This window comes from Megalobrama amblycephala, linkage group LG1, assembly GCF_018812025.1.
Source record: "Megalobrama amblycephala isolate DHTTF-2021 linkage group LG1, ASM1881202v1, whole genome shotgun sequence".
In the NCBI taxonomy this organism is placed as follows: domain Eukaryota; kingdom Metazoa; phylum Chordata; class Actinopteri; order Cypriniformes; family Xenocyprididae; genus Megalobrama; species Megalobrama amblycephala.
Genome location: NC_063044.1, coordinates 4648351 through 4670672, shown reverse-complemented (window position 1 = coordinate 4670672; position 22322 = coordinate 4648351). Strand labels below are relative to the sequence as shown.

Here is a 22322-nt window from a genome sequence, read left to right as displayed (position 1 = left end):
CAAAAATGCAAGATGCAGGACAGTGTAATGGGGAAAAAAATGTAGAGGAATGGAAGAAAATGCAAGGTCTAAAAAGTAATTTTAACTTAAATGGCGTGTTGAAGATTATTGGTTAAAGGTGCCTGTCTACTGCATGTTTACATAAAAAAAGTTAGAAAAGTAGTGCAGTGGAAATCAATATATATTAAAGGCTATATGAGACGTTTTTCTCACTACTTGATTTCCATCCTTTAATTTATATTACAGTTTTCTAGTTTTCTGAAACCTTTGAGTAGGTGTGTCCAAGCATTTGACTAGTACAGTATACGGTATGTGCAAGAAATGACAAGCCAGAAGTGGAGAGCATGATGTATGAACCATAAACAAACATAAACCAGACATGCCATTCGGTTTCATCTCCATCCTTGTATTCGATGAACAACATGTCATGTGCAAGTCTCACATTCTTACATTCTGTTAGTATGTGGCATCAATTCATTCTGAAAACCACGGTAAGTACATTCTCTTGCTGGAGGTCTATTCATTCAACAGTCAATGCCCAATATTACAAAATCATTATACTTTACATTTTGCTGCTTAAATTATTGACCCCAATTGGCCCCTTCATACTGGTGAGAGTGACCCATCAGGATGTGTTCAATTTACAGATATCAGTAAAGAAAAGAACAGCATTGAAAGTCATCAGATACTCCAGACCAATAAGGGGACACTAAAGAAATTGGTGTGAGAAATCAGAATATGATAAGTGGCATTGGACTTGTGCTTAGTTATGTAATAGGTTTGATGATACAAGTAACAAGTGCGTTGTCCTTTCCAAATCTACTATAATATTAAAATATGTGGTGTTTAAAGGAGATACTGATGTAGCAGGGGTTGGATTAAATATTCTCAACTTTTAAATTGTGTCATTTATTTGTCATTTCCTATAAAGCCAGCATCAATCTGTATTGCCATGTAATGCATAGTTGACAGTGACACATGATCATAAATAAAGGGCGTTCACACATACAGTGGTTTATGACTGGAGGTCGACGAGTGGCTGTATTGGTGGCTGTGGTTGTTGTTCTTGTTGCTGGATGCCCTAATGTTATCTGTCAAAATCTTTTGAAAATATGATCACATCTGGGACGTAGTGTCGGTAAACAATTGAATCAACATCGCATTAAATTGAGCAGAATAATGACTCCACTGTCTTTTTTAAAGCTGCTTTAAAGCTGGTTTCATAATTGATTCTTTTTACACGATTACTGTTATTAAAAAACGAAAGTGACGATAGCAAACAAATGGCAAAGTAAAAACGGCACACAGAAGGCTGCATCCAAAACAAGTTAAATCCTCCCCTGAATGGCACTTTGGAGTGAGAACAATCCTGTCATGTAGAATTATTTGCACTGGAGGAACCTTTTCATAGTTCTTATAAGTGATGGTGGAAGTACCCAATTTTTGGCCGTATTCGCACCACAGGAACTGGGAACGAATGAGGGGGGCTCCTACTTCAGAGTAGAGTCTAACCCAGCACAATAGGAACTACCAGTGACGTAATTTGATTGGCTCTGTAAACACAGAGTTTATAGCCTATATATTTATTCCACGAACATGGAAAACAGTGATAGATGGAAAACTTTTTTGCATACTGTTTACTTCCTTTGTTTAACAGTTCCATCTAATAACATATAAAACTGTTAAAACAGATCATAAACTAATGAAGATGGAGAATATCAGTGCTGTGTGCTCAAGCTCTGGCTAAGCCGTTCTCAGCTCCGTCAAAATAAAAGTTCCACACAACAACGAGAGCAGCAGGATTGTTAGTAACTGCTTACATCCCTTCAGAGTTCCTACTGGCGGTGTGAATGCAACCAGGAAAATGGTCAAAGGGGAACATTTAGTTCTCGGGGGACCACCGTGGCTGCAAGTTCCTATAAAAGCCCCTAGTGAAGGGTCGTTCCTAGTTTGTCTGAACGTCTGATGCATATAGCACTTAACTAGAAACACTTCAGGGTCTTCGTAGTCTTCACCTGGTTGGTTGAATTATACAGGATGTCCGGGAGACGTGCGTGTCCCGTTCTTTAAAGGTCTGCCTTGAAACAAATGCCGTGAAGCCAAACCCCCTCATGGAAAAAGAATGCTGTTGTGTTTACAACTGTGACTATGAGCACTTCAGGATCTAAATGCTGGATTTTGTATGTGAAGTTCGTGGCTCCATTGTTGTAGTAAACTTGCACGATGTTCTTGAATGAATAATTTATTAGATGCATGCCGGTCTGCCCAATGAAAGCTGCGATTGAGTCCAGACCTTCTGCCTTCAGTCTGAAGGTCTGGCTACACGAGACTAGGTCGTTCCAAACCAAAGTGTTCAAAACTTGCCACTTAAAAGGCCCCTTCGGAATTAAGGATTTTGAAGGGTACAACTGATAAACACTTTTCTCCCATAATTCTTTAAGCAGCGTACACAATTGTGCAATGACAATGCCTTCTTAATTGGCTCAGCGTTCCAAGGAAAGTTTTTTTGGTCCACTACTACACCCATCATCCCTTTGAAGCTCTCACTCCAAAGAGTAAACCCTTTGAAGGGATTAGGGCATAGGGAGGAGCTCTTCAGAATAGAACGCAAAGTTTGTTTACGGTTTGTAAATCCGCAGTTCTTCCAGTTTCCCTATTTGAATGCCAAATACAGACTACTGCCACCTGCTGGTATGGAGAGTTATTTCCTCGCACACAGGTGCAGAATGAATGTGCCAGTTGGCTGTAGTCTTTGCATTGTGTTTAAACACGTTTTGGCCCAGACGCAGGCGACATGAGGCAACACCACAGTTGGTTTTCGTTGCCACTAGTTCTTTGATGTCGGTTTGGTGTGCCTGGGCCTTACCAAATTTCTCCATCTTACAACACTTAACTACAGTATCTCACAGGAGATGGATCATGTGTGCGCCAGTGTCTATTGCTCTCAACATTGCATGGACACTCGTGCATAATATTGAACTTTTCTCAACTTTGCCACATTGCATTACCAAAGGCTGCCGTTGTTGAACACAAATGGTTTTTGTCACTGGAAACCGCTGTATGTGTGAACGCCTCTTAAGAGTGACTGCATAGAGCAAAACCAGGAAGCTGTGAAAGAAGCAAAGACATTAAAAAAAAGTGTGTTCCAGTTTTAAGTCAAGTCGGTGGTTAAATTGTCCTTTCAAAAGCTTGTTTGGATCTGCTTACGCTGTCTTTCATAGGAACGGATTCTGATTGTGTTGGTCTGGATCTCCAAGCGTGGATGTCGTTGACAGGGGTAGCAGCGGTTGAGGGAGGTGTCCAGGGATCAGCGGCGGGACCTGTGCAGACTGTGTGAAGGTACTAGGCAGGGAGCTGGGCTGGTTGCTGGCAGCCATGGGTAGAGAGGGATTAAATGGGAGGGATGTAGGCAAAGGGGATGTGGAGCTGGGACGCATCTGATTAAGTGTGAGGCGGGGTTGTGGTTCGTGTTGGAATGGATTAGAGGCCGATGGAGCACTCAGGCCTAAATGGGATAAAGTCCAAAATGAATTAAAATAATATGGATTTTGACGCACGTGACAAGTAGTAGTTTGGTCTAATGGTGCGTTCTAACCTGATAAAAATGGGTTGAAGTTCTTGGAAGGAGGGTTGGAGGGTATCAGAGAATCCAAGTTGACGAGTGATGCTCCGGTGGGACCCAGAAACGCCTCTGGAGTACTGGAGGTTAGAGGAGCTGTTTTTGGTAGACCTTCGCCAAGGGAAGACATATTGAAAGGCTCAGGACTACCGTGGCCATTTACATTTGCCTGACCTCCGTCCATAGCCTCATCAAATAGATCATCATCTATATAAGTATAAAACAAAAGAAAAATAAATTCAGAAATTAATTTATATATATACATACACTACCATTCACTAATTTGGGGTTGGGATGATTTTTTCATGTTTTTGAAAGAAGTGTCTTATGTTCACCAACGACCAAGTCTGCATTTATTTGATCAAAAATACAGTTAAAATATTATATTATATTTAAATTTAATATAAAATATTATTACAATTTTTTCTATCTGAATACATTCTAAAATGTAATTTATTCATGTGACAAAGCTGAATTTTCAGCATCATTACATCATTGATGTAACATCATTACATTCAGTCTTCATTGTCACATGATCCTTCATGTGATTTTTTGTGTTGATTTTTCAGAGTGGGGAGGGGATTACTGTGTTGATTTTTCAGGGTTTTTTTTATGAAGTTCAAAAAGATCAGCATTTATTTGAATTAGGAATCTTTTGTGACATTATAACTGTCTTTAATGTTGTTGTTTTTTTGATCAGTTTAATGCATCCTTGATGAATAAAAGCATTCATGTCTTTCAGAAGCCCAACATTTTGAAAGGTAGTATAAATATGAAATATTTCCATGGCATAAAATCAAACTATTCACAGGCAAACAAACAAACAAACAAAAACATGAAAACATTAAAAGGAATGAGTAAATGAAATAGAATATTAAGTAGTGATTGTTAATATTAATAATATATTAATATTAATAGGAAATAAAAAATAAGAATTTAGTTCAAGAAGAGCAGAGTGCTGTGATTGCCTGAGGGACTTGCTGCACGAGGGGAGGGAGTTTTGAGAGGCCCGATAGATCCTTGTATGTCTGCAACTGGGGGAGAAAATGGATCCACTCCAGTTCCTAGAGAATTTAAAGACCCATGAAACACTGGAGTTTGTGATCTGTAGTTCACGTCTAACTCGAGGTCATCTCGCTAATGTACACTTCCACGTTGACGATAAACATTTAGCAGATACACACATTTAAAATTGACTTTCTCTTCAGGGAAAACAAACCCAGATTGTTGTGCACAGTAAGAACAGGAACATTTATTAGCAAAGTAAATTTTTTAATAGCATCTTAAATTAGTATATTTAGTATATTTAGCATCTTTAGCTTGTATGTGTTATTGTATTCACTCAGTGTGTCACCATGCATTCATATTTACATCAGGTGTGGCCAGTGATATAATCTACAGGTTTATGTTATACCATGTGCAGAGGAGATCCAAGTCTGACTGATGGACAGAGGGCTTGAGGCGTTCTGAGGGGCGTCCCATGGGTCAGGATGTGGCTGCGGCTGGGACCAAGGCTGGGAACGAACACTTGATGCAGGCGGTGCCATCCATGAGCTTCCACGGCCGTGGCTTAAAGAGCTGGGCTCTGCTTGAACACAATCCAGCAGGTGTGTGAAGTTCAGTATTGCTGGACGTTTATGCTCATTTTGCAGAAAGGTGCACACTTAAGTAATTTTTTTTGTTGAAATTTCATTGGCTGAACCAACAGTCTTTGGCTTTATACTGACATGTATCAGGGTAAGGTAAATAAGTGGTTCTCAACCAGGGGGCCTCAGCACACTTCCAAAAACACTGCATATATATATATATATATATATATATATATATATATATATATATATATATATATATATATATATATATTATACACACAAACACAGCCAAACCAAAAATTATTCAGACATTTTTGATATATTTTTACTAGTGGGTGCAGGACACTATAGTTCATTTATGTAAGTGAAGATAGCAAAATAAAAGTAAACTGTGACATTATACCCAAACATTCTTCATATAGTGGATTACCAGTAAAACTGATACAAATTTGGAACCAAAAATAATTCAGACACTTTGACCTGACCATGTTTTGCTTAAGTGTTATCTGACATAATTAAGATTATTTTTTCTGACACAGTTTAACTCTTGTCATATTTTATTACCATTTTTTTAAACTATAGTGAATAAACTGTATTAATGAATGAAATGTTCAAGGTGTCTGAATACATTCAGGTTGGACTGTGTATATATAATGTTATTAGATAGAAATTGATATTTGTGAGTAATAAATATTATGAAAAGTGAAAGTATTCAAATATTTAAAAATATTTAGTGTGTGTGTATATATATATATATATATATATATATATATATATATATATATATATATATATATATATACCCACTTTTTTTTTTTTGCTAACTATAATAACCATGATTGCCACTCCTAGTTTCTTTATATAGAAAATCTGAAAATGAGCAGCTATCTGAAGTATCTTGGTGGGCCTTCAAATATTGTCTTTGACAAGAGGAGGCAAAAAGGCTGAAAACCACTGGCGTAGGTGGAGCAAACATTTTTGGTTACCATGGTCATTGAGGAACACCTAATCTAATCGCTTTTCACAGGCGTATTTGTCACCCATGACTCATTTATTTCGCAACCTGAAAGAGTCCATCTGCACCAAATGCAAGTAAAAACAGGTTATGGGGATTAAAAAAATGACTGCAGTTGGCCAGGAGCACCCAAGTTTGAAACCTACTTGGGTCAAATCTCCTTACAATTTTCCTACTTTCGCATATGTGCTTTGTCAAGAAGAAAAAAAAAAAAGTAAAGTTCCAATAAAATAAAATAATATGCAAAATAAAATGTTGTACTGTTAGGGAACATTTATGGACAAAACATTTTCTTGAATTAACAGCCTTTGGCTGATGTGGCTAAAACATAATTTTGTAGAATATTATGTAGATTAAATGCATTTTATTTTTTTAAACATATCTGTCAAAAGAAATTGGGTGGACCTTTACTGATAAAGGGTTAGTTCACCCAAAAATGAAAATAATGTCATTTATTACTCACCCTCATGTCGTTCCACACCCATAAGCGACAAGAATACTTTTTGTGTGCCAAAAAAAAACAATATAAAAACGTTTCAACAATATCTGTATGGGCCAATTTCAAAACACTGCTTCAGAGCTTTACGAATCGAATCAGTGGATTGGAGTGCCAAAGTCACGTGATCTGAATCACTAATTCGAAACAAAAGATTCATAAAGCTTCGAAGCTTCATGAAGCAGTGGTTTGAAATTGGCCCATATAGATATTGTTGAAAAGTCATTATTATGTTTTTTTTTGGCGCACAAAAAGTATTCTTGTCGCTTTAAAACATTAAGATAGAACCACTGAACTCACATGAAATGTTTCAAATATGTTTTTAGTAACTTTATGGACCTTGAGAGTTTGAATGGCTTCGCTCTCAATAGAGGCCTCACTGAACCATCAGATTTCATCAACAATATCTTAATTTGTGTTCCGAAGATGAACACAAACACACAAACACACAGGTCTTACGGGTGTAGAATGACATTAATAAATGACATTATTTTCATTTTTCGGTGAACTAACCCTTCAAAGAGTGCAAATAGCTGAGATACATACATACTCAATCACATGTGGTTGCTGATCTTACCCAGACTATCCCAGGGGTCGGATCTCAGAGGACCAGCCTGGGCTAAAGCGCTATGCCCGGCAGATGAGTCCCAAGGTTTGGCAACAGAGGGAACATCAGGAGCTGGAGCAAAAATATCTGCAAGATCCAACATGGCAGACTGCCAAAGGAAAGGACAGAAAAGCACTTTCAGCACATTCAGAAAGAGAATTTAGGTCAATACGGTATGCATCTATACACAAGCGTTCACGAAAAATCCTGCAATGGGGACATCTAACTGCAGTACAGTACCTCGAACTCAAGTTTCTAACAGCCTGAAGAACAATAATAAGGACGGCCTCAAAATGTCCATCTCTCCAGACAAATGATTTGTCATAGTAACTATTAATCCATTTATATCTTCTAAATAAATGCATCAGAAGAGTCATTTAGAAGAGTTTGTAAATAGCCAACAGGTTAAAAGAGTTGTCTCATACTCCTGCTCCTTTGGCCTCCATTTCTCGTTTGCTCTCCTCAAGTGCTTTCTGGAGCAACGACTCGTCTCCCTGGCGACTTCGCTGTTCCTAGCAAACAACAGACATCCTTAAGAACACAACTAGAGAGAAAGTCTACAAAAAAAAAAAAAAAAAAAAAAAACATGTATGCACATTCATCCTATCATACTTTTTTTCTGGAGATGCACCAGTTGACCGGCCATAAATCGGAAATGGACGGTTTTTAGTTTTATTTTGGCCAATCTCTATTCCGGACTTGCACACAAACTGCACTGCAATAAATTCCCAAAATGTCATTTGTGTGGAAATATTACGAAGTCTGTAAACAGGACATTAACACAGTGCCAGCAAAGAAAATATTGCAAGCTCACTGTTCTTGATGCTCGAAATATAAGAAGAAAAATATGAATATAATATTTTTATATTGAATTGGGGGGGGTATGAATGTGTGATCTAACAGTCTTCAGAAGTTTCGACAACATTTTCTTTTTCTCTTATCTCCGTATAAAATTGCATTTATAACCTCAGCGCTGCTGTTCCATAAGCGCCACCTACTGTTGGAGAGTGTAAATAACTATTTCAAAAGCTCAGTTAATAACTAAACTCAAAAACCTATTGGTGCTTGAAAAGCTTAATATGCCACTCATGCTCCAGGTGCCTACCTGCTGATGTTCCTCTTTACTGAGACTCAGAGCCAGCTGAAGTTGAGCCTCTTCATCCATGTCCAGAGCAACAGCAGCAGCAGCAGGAGGAGGAGGAGCTGGCTAGAGATTTACAATCAGACAATACACAAGCAGTGTCATTCACAACATACAGGCATGTTCTAGCGGGCAACTAATGAATGAAGGGCAGGAGTAGCTGTGACTCCTGGTAGTGCTGTACCTTGTGCGCCTCCTCCTTACTGAGACTCATTGCGATCTGAAGCTGTGTCTGTTCATCAATATCCACAACTGGAGCGGGCTGAAGGAGAAGAGGATTGGGGTTAGTGAAGAGCGAATCAGAGTGCAATTATATCGTTGCTGCTCAAACAAACAGCTCCACTCAGCCTGATTTATGAGCATTGGATCAATGCTCCAGTCCAGTAGCACACTAAGAGTCACAGTAGCTTCACTTAGACCTGCATTATCAGTGAGTGCAGATGCTAATGTGCTCTCTTCACACACTGGTAACACTGTCAGATCATGACTGAGCTCTTTCTGGACAATGCTGATGGAAGACAGCAACATATCACCCTCATCTTCAGTGCACTCCAAAAACAAACCATTTGTTCACATGCCAATTGGAAATTTGGTGCTGTACTAAAGCCTCCAAGCGAATAATGAGTTGTTACAAACTTCTAAATGAAGACAAATTACCTCCATGAGGGACATTACAAAAAGGACACTTTAAAACATATCTCAGACAAGATGGATGGTTTCATACAGCCTCTCCCCATGAAAATGCTGCTTCTTTTCTGTGATTACATATTTCCTATTGATAGTGTTCAACCTTTGTTACATAGCCAATAGCCAATTCAATTTATATTTTCTACTTGGAAGTAGGTGATATAAGGGGAAGAGGACAAATATACTCAAACCTGGGTCTCGAACCTGGGTCTCCGGCGTGGGAGTCGGACGCTCTAACAAGGAGGCTAAAGGATGCAACCCCTAGTGTCAGTTGCTAGAGCATCAGGTTTACTTGCACAGCGACTACCAGCTGGCCTCCATTACACTCACCCCCCTAGACCTCACTCCCATCCGGGTCACGGCACCAATGTAACCTCTCATCCAGGTCCTACTCGCCCCGTTCTGCACGGGCCTCAAACCTGGGTCTCCAGCATGGGAGTCGGAAGCTCTAAGAAGGAGGCTAAAGGTTGCAACCTCTAGCATCAGTCGCTAGAGCATCTCTTGAGATCAGAGGAGTGAGGTTTACTCGCACAGCAATTTGAATATGCCTGTAAGTGCAAGATCGTCAATATCTTTTGTTCATTACAAAATACCTAATGTACTAATGCTAAAAAAAACACTTTAATGTTCTCATAATATACATTGCAGCATCAGCTCTTTTCTCAGTGTCTGAATTGGCTTGATCAAGGATTCGGGCTCTCTAAATTAAATAAAATCTTTCTGCAAGCCTACTCTGCTCTGATTGGTCAGACAGCCCAGTCTGTTGTGATTGGTCAGATGGCACAGTTTGTTGTTCATTGGCCGACTCCTTACAGCGTGTGGCAGAAACTAAATGGACATTAACATAATTATCTGAATTTCACCTCAGCACTTGATGCACAAACAGTAAGGATGATGTCGGTTTCACTCTATCAATTTGAGTTGGAGTCCTCATTCTTTGGAAGTGCATGCAAAGCGACAACACAAACCAAACTCTTCCAGGCCTCAGCTACAACTAGTGTTTGAGGGTCAAAGTAAATGTTGTTTGTAGGCAGCCAACAAAGACCACAGACTGACATTATGCAAACTTGTTACAAACCAACGTAGGTTCGAGGCTAAAGTAAGACTGGAATTACTGACAACTTGTTTCAGGCAGTTCAGAATTGATTCTTTCTTTTCGGATAATAGGGGCACTTTAATCGTTTTTAATTTTTTGTTAACTTAAGCCGGGGACACACTTAACAACTAGCCGAAACATTCTAAGGCTGTGCTCAACACACATAGACTGAAGCAGATTTAAATACTTACACACAGAATTTAAACACCAACTGTAAACACCGACTGAACGCAACTGGCTCTGACTTGGCGCGTTTGGGCATGATCAGTCGTAAATATCAAATTACATTCATAATCGGCCTTACAATCATTAGGTGTATCCCCGGCTTTAATCGGTTGGTCTTGCTGCTGGACAGTGCTCTTAGAAATATGAATGGCACTGTGTTGGGTCGCCACACAATGTCTGTAAAACCTGCATCCTGAAGCAAAACCAGTAGAGAACCACTGATTCTGATCCAGTTAATAGTAGATCTGTGTGTGTGTGTTTGTTTAAACCTCACCTTCTCGCTCTCCTCTCGGCTCATGGCCAAGGCCAGCTGCAGCTGAAGTTCCTCCTCCCCGCTCGTCTGCGGCCGGGCCCGCTCCAGATCTGGGGCCAGATGAGGAGAGGAAGAGGAGGCTGGTAGGAAGAAAAGAGAAAATGCTTGATTCAACTTCTTGGTTTGGAAGAGAAATGACTGGCACCACCACCACTGAATGTTAAACAAGCACCCAAATCACTGTTGTTCCATGCCCGGGCTGGAATTGCTTTCCTGTGCCTGTTTGACTCTGCTTTTGAAACAATGGGGTGTCTGTGTGGGGCGGTTGAAGAGGGACGGGGTGATGGGGCTTACATTATAATAACCCCCCATACAGGTTTTATCTGACAGTTCACCCATCTGTGCCATGGCATTCTGATGCATCATAATTAATTAATAATAATAATAATAAATATTATTAGTAGTAGTAGTTGTAGTATGTATGTATGTATGTACAGTTTAATGATTAATAATATTTCACTTTCATACATGGTGAAAGGCTAATGCTACTTTCATGTCTCTACATTAAAGGTAGGGTAGGCAATTTGAGCAGCTAGCAATAGCATGCTAGCTTTGAAAGCATTAGATCCCACCCTCCCTTCAGAGCGTCTCCAAAGCCACGCCTCCTTCAAAACACATGAACGCACAGGTTGCACACAGCCAGAGAAGATTCTACAAAGCATCACGAGGGACGGCGTAAAATTACCTCATGTCTCAAATCACATAACATTACAATAATAATGAACATAAACAACTTACAGAGTGCTAACTTGTACCACCCAACTGCTGCAGATTGCGTTGACATAGAAACACTTAAATCTGAGTGTGAGGACCTGAACAACTCCAGGTAGAATGTCTCAGGTTGCCATCTCGTAATTACGGTTACGATATGTTTGAACACAGCATAAGCTCATTTTGGTTGAGGACGAACTGTTAAAGGTGGCTGCTGTTAATTTTCGGCGCTCTGTGACTGTCTATATTAGGGCTGTACAATTTATCACGAATAAACCGCATGCGATTTGGCAAAGGCTGCAATTATTTTATGCGCAGCTTGTCAGAGCTGTATGGCTCTGTGATCAGTAGTAAATGCTTCTCCATCTGAAAGCCAGAGGGCGCTCTTGCACAGAAACTCCAAATATGCCCTGCCGCAGAGGAAGATAACGCGTCATATCGCTGTAGTTGAATAAACAGAAGATTGAAACACTTTGATTGATTAAACATAACAAACTGTGTGTAGGCTGTGTGTACCTCTTCAAAAATGTAACAACGCGTCAATTCTACGCGGACCGCATGCGCTGTGATTGGTCTGATAGAACCCCTCCCTCAGGTCAAAAAACTGGTGCGGAGCAATCGGAGAAGAGCAAGCGTTTTCAAGTTCCATAGGAATGAAAAACTCTCTATTTCAGAGGACACATGCAGTCATACTGGAACAAAAGTCATTACCTATTTGCCGCTTCTATTTGTAAGCTTCTCTGACAATGTACATGACAAGCTGCTTCTTCTTCGGCTTTTGCCTTGATACTCGACATGACCACGGACACTGCCTACTAGTGGTCTGCATGCACGTTGACGCGGACAACGATGCAGAAGTATAAATGAAAATAGACTCATAGCCTACGGCACAGAGGCTCCAGCGTAGGTCCAACGCAGAAATATAAATCAGCCTTAAGAAGCCACATCATCTCACAGAAGGATGCTCAACTGTCGTTATGAAGTGAGTTTGGAGTAAAAACATGTTATTAAACGTTGTCTTTTGTTGGACAAGATGTTAAATGCTTCTCATGTCTGGAAAGATGTTTGACGTGTGTTGCTTTTTCAAATGCACATTATAAGTGACTCAAACTTGCAGTGCTTTCAGATGGATTAGCATTTGGAGCCATACTTCATTGCAGCCTTTGCAATTTCATAATCGCACCAAGAATCGTAAGCAATAATCAAGCAATAATTAAGCAATAATCGTGTTTAAGTTCAATGTTCGTATATTGTGCAATAAATTGTGCAGCCCTAGCCTATTTGTACATTTCTTAATATTTAGACCACTTTTATTATTGATTTCTATCAGGATGTGAAGAGAGTTTCAACCAGAATAACAAAAAGTGTTTGTGAAGAAAATTGCCTACCCTACCTTTAACCCTTACATAATTGTTGTTTTATTTTCTGCACTGTGAATTATTTCCTCATCTGAACTGTTTGAAAGAGGCAGCGCACCCATACAGAAAATAGCCCAGAAAATGGCATTGCGGTTTTCCAGTTGCAATCACTTCCACTACAGTGCTTCTGAATGGCTGCGTCTGGCCTGGAATGCACTGGTGAAGAGACATGGACAACTCAACATTACCATTGGCTCCTGTGAGGCACAAATCACAACTTTTAACCTTATCTACTCAAAATCATGACAATCTGACCCTGTAAACTGTGTCAATCAACACACTTTTCATAAAGTGACCATGTAAACAAAGGATGGGAAATTTCTGTACTTTCCCAAAATACCTGGCATCATGACAAACAAGTTGGTCTATTGTAAGTAAAAGTGAAACTGAGCTGCACCTTATGTCATCAAAGACTTGAGTCCAGAAGATCAGTCCTTGTGGAACTAAATATGTGGTCTGTCGTACCATATGACAGACCACATTAAGGATTAAGGACTGTCAGTCAATTACATATTTTAATCAAATCAATTACATGATAAGCTGATTAACTCACAGAAAGTAATCTTCGTGTTTAAATAGATTGTCATGCATATACATCAGCCAATGAAAGCATATGACAGCTGATCTAGAAGTTTCACTGTAAATGCACTGTAAAGTCACATTAAGTGTAGTTATAACACAGCTCATCAATGTCAGTTTCAAAATAGTGGAAATAGTTTCAAAAGAAGCCAGGTGGCATTTTCTGTCCAACAGGTGAAAGATAGAGTTTGAAAAGAACTAGCATTGTTTAAAACACAAATCAACCTGAAGCCTCCAAAAATCAACACAGGTCTCAAACTAGTGAGAAAATGAATGAATATGGGAAGAATGTAGATGCGTATCAGATCCACAGTTACACATGCATCATATGATCAAGCCTACATGGAGTCATCCACACCCTCATGAGGCACTTCACATTAGAACGTTACATATCACACGTTTACAAAAATGAGGAAGTAGAACTTCCAAAAGAATGAAGCATGTCTAATATGGGTTAAAAGCACAAGGCCGTGTGTGATACACATCTCTATGTACACAATGTGTGTACACATTTTTCACTACTGACATTGATTAACCATTGGTTTAGTTAACTTCTACAGCTGATTGATTTCCAAATCCCAAGTCAAAGAAGGAACTATCCATTCCAGTGAAGTCAGTTGAAGTCAATCGTTTCTGACATACATTAAACGGTTAGTTAATAAAAACATGAAAATCCTGTCCTCGTCTACTCAACCTCGTGTCACTCTAAGACTTTTGTTTATCTTCAAAACAAATGAAGATATTTTTAACGAAACCTAAATTTCTGTCCTTCCATTGAATATTCATTACACCAAAACTTTTAAGCTTAAAAAGTTAAATATGGGATTACCTTTGATGTCTTCTAATGCTGTGAAACATTAGTAATAGTAGTAATAATACCACTAGTACAACACTGTTTACTGTAATATTCAGCAAATTTCAAAATATCTATACATTTTTTATATTGTACATTATAATGTTCTGATGCCTAAATTCACTATTTCAATATCAGTGCATCCCTCAAAAAATCACTTAGTGATCAGTGCATTTATCCACTGACCTGTTGTGATTGGTCTACTCTGCTCTGATTGGTCAGACGGCTCTGTCTGTTGTGAAACCAAACTCTTCCAGGCATCAGCTACAACTACATTGTTTGAGGGTCAAAGTAGAGATTGTTTGTGGGCAGTCAATGAAGACCACAGGCTGACATTATGAAAATGTATTACAAACCTACGGAGGTTCCAGCAGGAATTAAGGCTGGAATCATTGCACTTTGATCTTTGAAACTTTGGAGACGTTTACTTTCAGAAACAGCTACAAGAAAAAAAAACATAATAGGGGCACTTTTAATTATTGTTTATAACCATTTTCTAAACCATTCAGCCGATCTCCGGGTCTGGCTGTACCACATTTAACATAGCTTAGCATAGTTCATTGAATCTGATTAGACTGTTAGCATCACACTCAAAAATGACCAGAGTTTCAATATTTTTCCTATTTAAAACTTGAATATCATTGCCCCTGCTGCACTCATGGTACGGCAGCAAAGTTCCTTGATTATTACGCAGGAATGAGAATATAGTTCTTAGTCATATCGGCCTAGAAAATCGCAACTTTTAATTTTTCGTCGGTCTTAGTACACGATGTAACTACAGAAGAGTCAAGTTTTAAATAGGAAAAATATTGAAACTCTTTGGTCATTTTTGAGCGAGATGCTAACGGTCTAATCAGATTCAATGAACTATGCTAAAAGTAGTACCGCAAGACCCGGAGATCGGCTGAATGGATTCGAAAACGGTAAAACTCAACTGTTTAACTCTAGGGGAGTTGGAAAATGGATAATGGATGGGAGTTGGATATTTTCAAAAAAAGTGACTCTGCATTTCTCAACAGTAAGAACAGACATACTCACAGTTGAAGGAGGAAGGTGAGCCCCTCGGCCTGCTTTGCTCTTCACCATACAGTGCTTCCATGCTGGGTTGACTGGTGGGGCGTCCCGGATAGGGAGGCGGTAAAGATCCATAACCACCACTTCCTGCCACGCGCTCGCGGGTCTTTAGTGCCTGTGATCGTTCCTGCTTGAGCTTCTCGTCATCCCTGAGCAGAGCCACCAGCTGCTTGGACTTTTCCCGGACGCTCATGCCCTGGTCCTGCCCATCCCGGTCGATGTACTGGAAATCCCGCAGAGTCTGGATGGCGTAGATGTTCTCCTTGCACTGCTGAGCCACTCGCTCTGATCCGGACTTGATCAGATAGTCCAGCAGAGTGAGGGCCTTGTACACGTGCCGCCAGTTCTTGCCATGGTCATTGAGCCTCTTCCAGATAATGCCCATGACTTCAGTGAACGCCACCACGTTGAACGTCAGGTCTGCGATTTCCATCAAGAGCGAGGATGGAGGACCCCACGGATCATTGGACGTCGCCTCCCTGACCTTGATCTCCGCGTCCGTGTAGTTGTTCACAATGTTCTTCATCTGGCGCCGTAAAGAAGAGGTCGTCATGATGACTTTGGGTGTGGGGTGATGACGATGGATGCACTTTTGTTTATGATAAGGAGTGCAATGTTTGCCACAAAGACGAAAAGTTCAGCAATCTCCTGTTACAGTTTTGTTAACCTGAAGAGAGGTGAAAATAAAAATTTTATATTTCACACTAGAAACATGCCTCATCTCAATGGAACATACCGTAGATGGATTCCCTGGACTTCTTTGGAAAAATACCTACCTGATATTTCAATGGATTCATTAGCTTTTTGGCAAAACCTACCCTTGTGAAAAAGTACACTTTAGCAAACTTGTAAAAAAAAAAAAAAGTACTTATTACAGAAATGATACACTTTAGCAAAGTTCAGATAACCTACCCAATCAGCCAGAGGCATATTTACAAATAACCAAGTCACCTCTGTCCCACGACAGTTTTACAACATCCCTCCTTCACCCTAACTCCTTACTCTCAACTGTTCCTATCCTAGCCAGGAATGGGGGGATGCTCTGGGTGCCAAATATATATACTCTTCACTCTATTTGATTATTTGTAAGAGTAGACTTGTGAAAGAATATACTCAAGTGTGAACTGAACGTAATGTTTTTAGACATTTAATTGTTATAAATGTTATTTACAATTAAATTAAAATGTATTACAGTTTAAATGTAAATCAAATGCAATTAGCTGAACTTTAGAGTGCTTTTTGACCCACCTGAGTAGGACCTAAGTGAATATAGATTAGATACAGATTTAAAGTCCACCTTCAGTACAATTAATCACACTTTATTGCAAGGGTACCGTTTGACAGTTCTTCTAATATGGAATCAAAAGACATAACTCAGCTCCTCTCTACAATATAACACAAACCATCTGCATCCAACATGTCTTCAAAGAAATGAGCACCAGCTGAGGAACGTGGACTTGAAAAAAAATCCTGAAAATCTCTGCTCTTTTGGTCTTTAATAATTTCAGCTATTTTTACCAATAATCATGGTTGTTAAAATGGTCAAAAAGGCTGAAGTGTGCAGTTAAAAACCTATTTGATACCACAAAGTTCCAAAAGATGGGTTTCTCAGCGATGCCATATAGAAGAACCATTTTGGTTTGCCAAAGAACCCTTCAGTGAACAGTTCTTAATGGGTTAGTTCACCCAAAAATGAAAATTCTGTCATTATTTACTCACCCTCATGTCATTCCAAACCCGTAAGACCTTCATTCGTCTTCGGAATACAAATTAAGACATATTTGATGCAATCCGAGAGCTCTCTGACTCGTCCATAGACAGCAATATATACACCACTTTCAAGTTCCAGAAAGGTACTAAAGACATTGACATGACCGCAGTGGTTCAACCTTCATTTTATGAACCGACAAGAAGAGATTGTTGATTAAAGTGGTTATATTTGTGTTGTTTTTGCACACAAAAAGTATTCTTGTCACTTCATAAAATGAAGGTTAAACCCCTGCAGTCACGTCGACTATTTCAACAATTTCTTTAGTATGTTTCTGGACCTTGAAAGTGGTCTATTTAGGGGTCAGAGAGTTACATTGTGTTCTGAAGATGAACAAAGGTCTTACATTTTTGGAACGACATGAGGGTGAGTAATAAATGACAGATTTTTTTCTTTTTCTTTTATTTTTTCTCAGCGTGAAGAACATCTAAAGAACCTTTTTCCACCATAAAGAACCTTTTGTAGAATGGAAAGATTCCATGGATGTTAAAGATTCTTCATGGAACTATTGATGCTAATAAAGAACTTTTACTTTTAAGAGTGTAGAGCTGCAGAAATGACAGCAAGAAATGTCAGCAAAACTTTGACACCCAACTTCACTGGTAAAAATAGCTTAGAACCAGCAAAACTTGAAATTCACATTACACATCAGTGTAAAGGCCACGTGGACTTGCATCACAACATATGACCCGAGATAACGTAGGCTGCCAGAAAGAGAAAAATGTGAACATGTCTATAACCATTAACAAGCTTTAACCAAATCTAAGTGCGACCTAATTGGAAGGAACAACTTCCTTGTGACTGACGCAACTAATCAAACACAAACCATCAACTGTTACAAACTGTACAAACATCAGTCAACCAAATGTGCAGCAGGAGTTACTACATTCAAATAAATCATTTGAAAAACAAAGTCTTACAAACCATTCCTATTCTACAAGAATCAATGGGTGTATATATAAGAAGGGTTTTGGTCTGACAATGGTTGAACAATTTACACACAAATTCTGCTAGTGTTTCATGAATTATGCCCATTAAACATGGATTTTTTTAACAGATACTGTTACCAGTTTACCATATTTATGCTTTCATTTGTAGTCTTAAGCAATACAAATAATTATATTATCTTGATGATACACAATATCCACAGTGTTGGTAAAATATGTCGCTGCTAAAAAAATAATGAGCTTATACAATTTTAAAAGCATACTGCTATAGATTAAACTCTCAGTGTTTCATCTCAGTATAGGAACGATTGTATGTAAAGTATTCATCTAGCTATTGGAAATCCATCACTCACTGATGGAAAAAACACCACAGCTTCAGTTGCACTCTAATGAAAGTCTGTCAAAACAAACGCAAATGTTGGATTGACAAAGCCTGGCATGAAAGCTTAAAGGGATAGTTCATCCAAAAATGATAATTTTCTCAGTAGGGTCTAGTGTTGTTCGAAACCCAACATTCTTTCAAATGTTTTGTGCTCATAGAAGAAAGAAAGTTATACAGGTTTGGAACAACATGAAGGTGAGTAAATGATGACAGAACTGTAATTTTTGGGTGAACTATTCCTAAGTCAATATAATCATTCATTTTTATTAGACTAGAAATATCACTGCTCGTTTTATGTTGTTGATTACATGCTATTGCAGTAGTCTACATTGTAGTTTGAATAGCAAAGCCATAGAGCTAGTGTTAAGTTTCCTCTGAAAAATTAATAATAACTTTATATAAACAAGACCACACCCTGAATAAATAAAAACACACACACACACACACATCAGCCATATGCTTCATACAGCAATGAGAAACGGATCTCATAGTGCACAGGCCGTGACCTTGATGTGGTGACACATTCCACTCTCGCTGAACTGGCTTTAGACGCCAATCAATAACAGCAGTTTGCTTAACATCACATTTCTGCTGAGAGTCTGTTGGATCACACAGTGCTGCGCAAAGAGGGTGGAATTTCAAAAACAAGCCCTGCTGACACATGGGCACAATACACAATGAACCTGTATGCAAGTCTTTCTCTTAAAAAAAAAAAAAATCAGGTCAACATCCATCAGGGGGTTAATATAGTACAAGAAAGAGGGGCAGTTTTACTATGTGATATATAAGCATATTTATAAAATAATTTTCTTTATGCACACACTCATCATATGTGAAGTTATGAACTATATAACTACAATGAAATTAGAAAAGGTTTGTCATAGTGACATCATCATGCTTTTCAGGAAGTAAATTCTGTAATGACGAGCAAATATCTCGTTTTTATCACTTAATGCAGGGTTTACGTTTGAAGGGGACAGTCCTAAAATATCAACCCTTTTACCAAGGTTTTGTATTCGTTTGTTTGTTTGTTTTTTAAGGTTTGCTGATCATAATTTTATCGCATAATGTATTAATGTAGACTGAGATGACACACAAAGTAGCTAATCTTTGAAAATAATCTTAAACTGAAAATGATGCATTTTCATTTAATTGAATAACCTACAGAATTTCCACATGAAAAGTTGCATTATTGATTTCTTATATATACTTTAAATAACGTAGCGTAGGCTACATTCACGTTATATTCCAGATAAATCATATGGAAATAACTAACCTTATTAACCAAATGTTCTCCCATACATTTGTTTACTTAGTTGTCCACTTCACAAGATACAAATTAACTTTCAATCCAGGTGGAGAAACAGCTCTCCCATATTTCACATACTTGTTTGAAGATTTTCATCTAGCAAGAAGGTAAAGCAGACCCTTAAAGTCGTTTAAATGCATTTCGATGTTGTGGAACAGGAATAAAGAGGCGCTTTCGCAGCGTTCGCATCTTCATAATGCGGTATTGCGGCAGGAGAGGCTAATGTTGAAAGGCGGCATTTGGTTGCGTGACTCAGCTGGAATAATAGAGTAAGATTTGGGAAATCTTATTTCGGCTCGCGAGAGGGAAAATCGTATTCATCTGAACGTCCTTTGTGTCCTTACCTCTCATTGCTTGACATAAAAGTCCCAACTGTGGGGTCCTATCGGTAGTTGTCCTCCCCTCGACATCTCCGCATGCTTCCAGTGTTGATAGTTTTGGAATATGGTTCAAATACACCAGACGTCCAACTCCGTCAAGCGCCGCAAAGTTTTGCCTTTGTGATTTTGTTGTTTCGTTCTGTGGAGGAGGCCTATCCGGTTAGGAGTTGTTGGTACATATCCCAAAAAAAAAAAGTCCCGGGCGCCAACCTCGCTGGCAACAGAACCCCCCCTTGTTAAAGGCCAGTAAAGTGAACCGAGGGAAGAGGCTGATGGAGGAAGGGAGGGCTGCTCAGTCAGTCAGTCAGTCGGCCTTAACCCGTTCTGCTCCAAAACGACACACACGAACCTGTCACTGACAGACCAGATATGCAGCTCTGCGTGGGAATGTACTCTCAAATGACAAATAGCACTTCCCACTTACAGGATACACAGGTTGGTATGTTTACAACCCTTGCAATTTGTCTACTAATAGTCTATATAAATGTCAAAAATAAACAGGCAAAATATATTAATGAAACAATAAAACAAAAACAGGTTAAAACGGGTAACATTTAACCCCTTATTGCCTTTTCCCATCACATATTTTAGTAATCATCAAATTAGGTATCATTTGAAAGCTTAAAAACTCAAAATTCATCAAAACAGTTTTTTAGCCACCTTCTATATTCAGCTTAATAAAAAAGCGTAACTGACATCGCTTCAGTTAAGCTTTTTCATAAGTTGAATGGGGAAGGTGTAGGACGTAGAGTAAATGTTTTGAACTGCGAGAGGCGTTACACTTTCTAAGTTGAATATGGAAGGTGGTCTGGAGGAAGCTAGATATTTTACTTTATAACTTGTTAAATATGGATATATTTCTTACACAAACGCATCGCTTTGCTTCAGAAGGTCTTTATTAACCCCCCGGATCCTTGTGGAGTATGTTTATGATGGATGGATGGATGCACTTTCTTCAGCTCATACTCGTTGGTCCCATTTACTGCCATTATAAAGCTTGGATGCATCAGGTTATATATTGATATAACTCTGATTGTGTTCATCAGAAAGAAGAAAGTCATATACACCTGGCTTGAGGGTGAGTAAAGCTTGGGGTAATTTTCATTTTCACTTTTGCAACAATCTGCTAAATGTGTGTTCATAAAAAAAAATCGACCAACCTAGGCCTGCATTCAGTAATTACAACCATTTAAGATTTGATGGTGCATTTTTATATCTATTTTTAAAGGATTAGTTCACTTTCAAATAAAAATTTCTTGATAATTTACTCATCCCCATGTCGAAAAGAAATTAAGATTTTTGATGAAAACATTCCAGGATTATTCTCCTCATAGTGGACTTCAATGGCCTCCAAACGGTTGAAGGTCAAAATTACAGTTTCAGTCCAGCTTCAAAGGGGGAAAAAAACAGAACTGGTGCTGCATTCGTTCCGTAAGTAGAATAGGGAAGGCGTAGGACATACAGCGTAAGCTTTTAGAAGAATACGAAAGTGAGGTTTTGGCGGAAGCACTTGGAAGGTGAACATTTGTTTATATAAAGCATATACATTTACATTTTTTTGAAAATGACCGATCGTTTCGCTAGATAAGACCCTTATTCCTCATCTGGTATCATTTAAAGCTCTTTGAAGCTGCACTGAAACTGTAATTTTGACCTTCAACCGTTTGGGCTCCATTGAAGTCCATAAGGAGAATAATCCTGGAATGTTTTCCTCAAAAACCTTAATTTCTTTTCGACTGAAGAAAGAAAGACATGAACATCTTGGATGACATGAGGGTGAGTAAATTATCAGGAAAATTTTATTTGAAAGTGGACTAATCCTTTAAGGGGAATAACAGTTAAAGGGTTAATGTGTTTAAATAGCTAGCTATTTATAGTATAGCTTTTTAATTTTAAACTGGATATCTAAAATAACTAATGAGTCTCAAAACAAGCATGTGATTTGTGGCTATAATTCCGGAAATGTGAAATTGTGAAATGTGCTCTATTGGAAATGAAAGGGAGGTGGAAATGATGGTTGGTGTTAAATTACTTATGACTCTTCCCACAAACCTACCTACCATTTATGTTCATGATTTATTCATTATTTTCTAGAGAAGGGTGAAGTGTG

At 38.7% G+C, this 22322-nt stretch overlaps 1 protein-coding gene across 6 annotated transcripts; it reads right to left on the bottom strand.

The window, feature by feature from the left end:
* Positions 1-385: 385 nt before the first annotated feature.
* epn3a (epsin 3a) lies at positions 386-20550 on the bottom strand. 6 transcript variants are annotated; one of them, XM_048174597.1, is made up of 12 exons: positions 20177-20550; positions 15391-16093; positions 10753-10871; positions 8655-8732; positions 8435-8536; positions 7755-7841; positions 7300-7438; positions 5034-5207; positions 4588-4683; positions 3596-3826; positions 3208-3505; positions 386-3108 (listed from the first exon to the last, which is right to left on the bottom strand). In XM_048174597.1, exons 2-11 carry the CDS (start codon positions 15977-15979, stop codon positions 3216-3218), a joined length of 1905 nt encoding a protein of 634 aa, XP_048030554.1. In that variant the 5' UTR covers positions 15980-16093; positions 20177-20550; the 3' UTR covers positions 386-3108; positions 3208-3215. The 6 variants fall into 6 exon arrangements, with proteins under 6 accessions (XP_048030554.1, XP_048030661.1, XP_048030401.1 ...); XM_048174704.1 differs by having other exon boundaries at positions 386-3505; positions 7755-7835; XM_048174444.1 differs by having other exon boundaries at positions 386-3505; positions 20177-20549.
* Positions 20551-22322: the final 1772 nt, after the last annotated feature.

Excerpts from the sequence above, each read along its gene's own strand:
- epn3a (XM_048174597.1), bottom strand. The coding sequence starts at position 15,979 with ATGACGACCTCTTCTTTACGGCGCCAGATGAAGAACATTGTGAACAAC. Across the intron at positions 5,208-7,299 it reads CGACCCCTGGGATAGTCTGG|CAGAGCCCAGCTCTTTAAGC; the intron begins GTAAGATCAGCA and ends ATTGTGTTCAAG. Across the intron at positions 3,506-3,595 it reads CTTCAACCCATTTTTATCAG|GCCTGAGTGCTCCATCGGCC; the intron begins GTTAGAACGCAC and ends TATCCCATTTAG.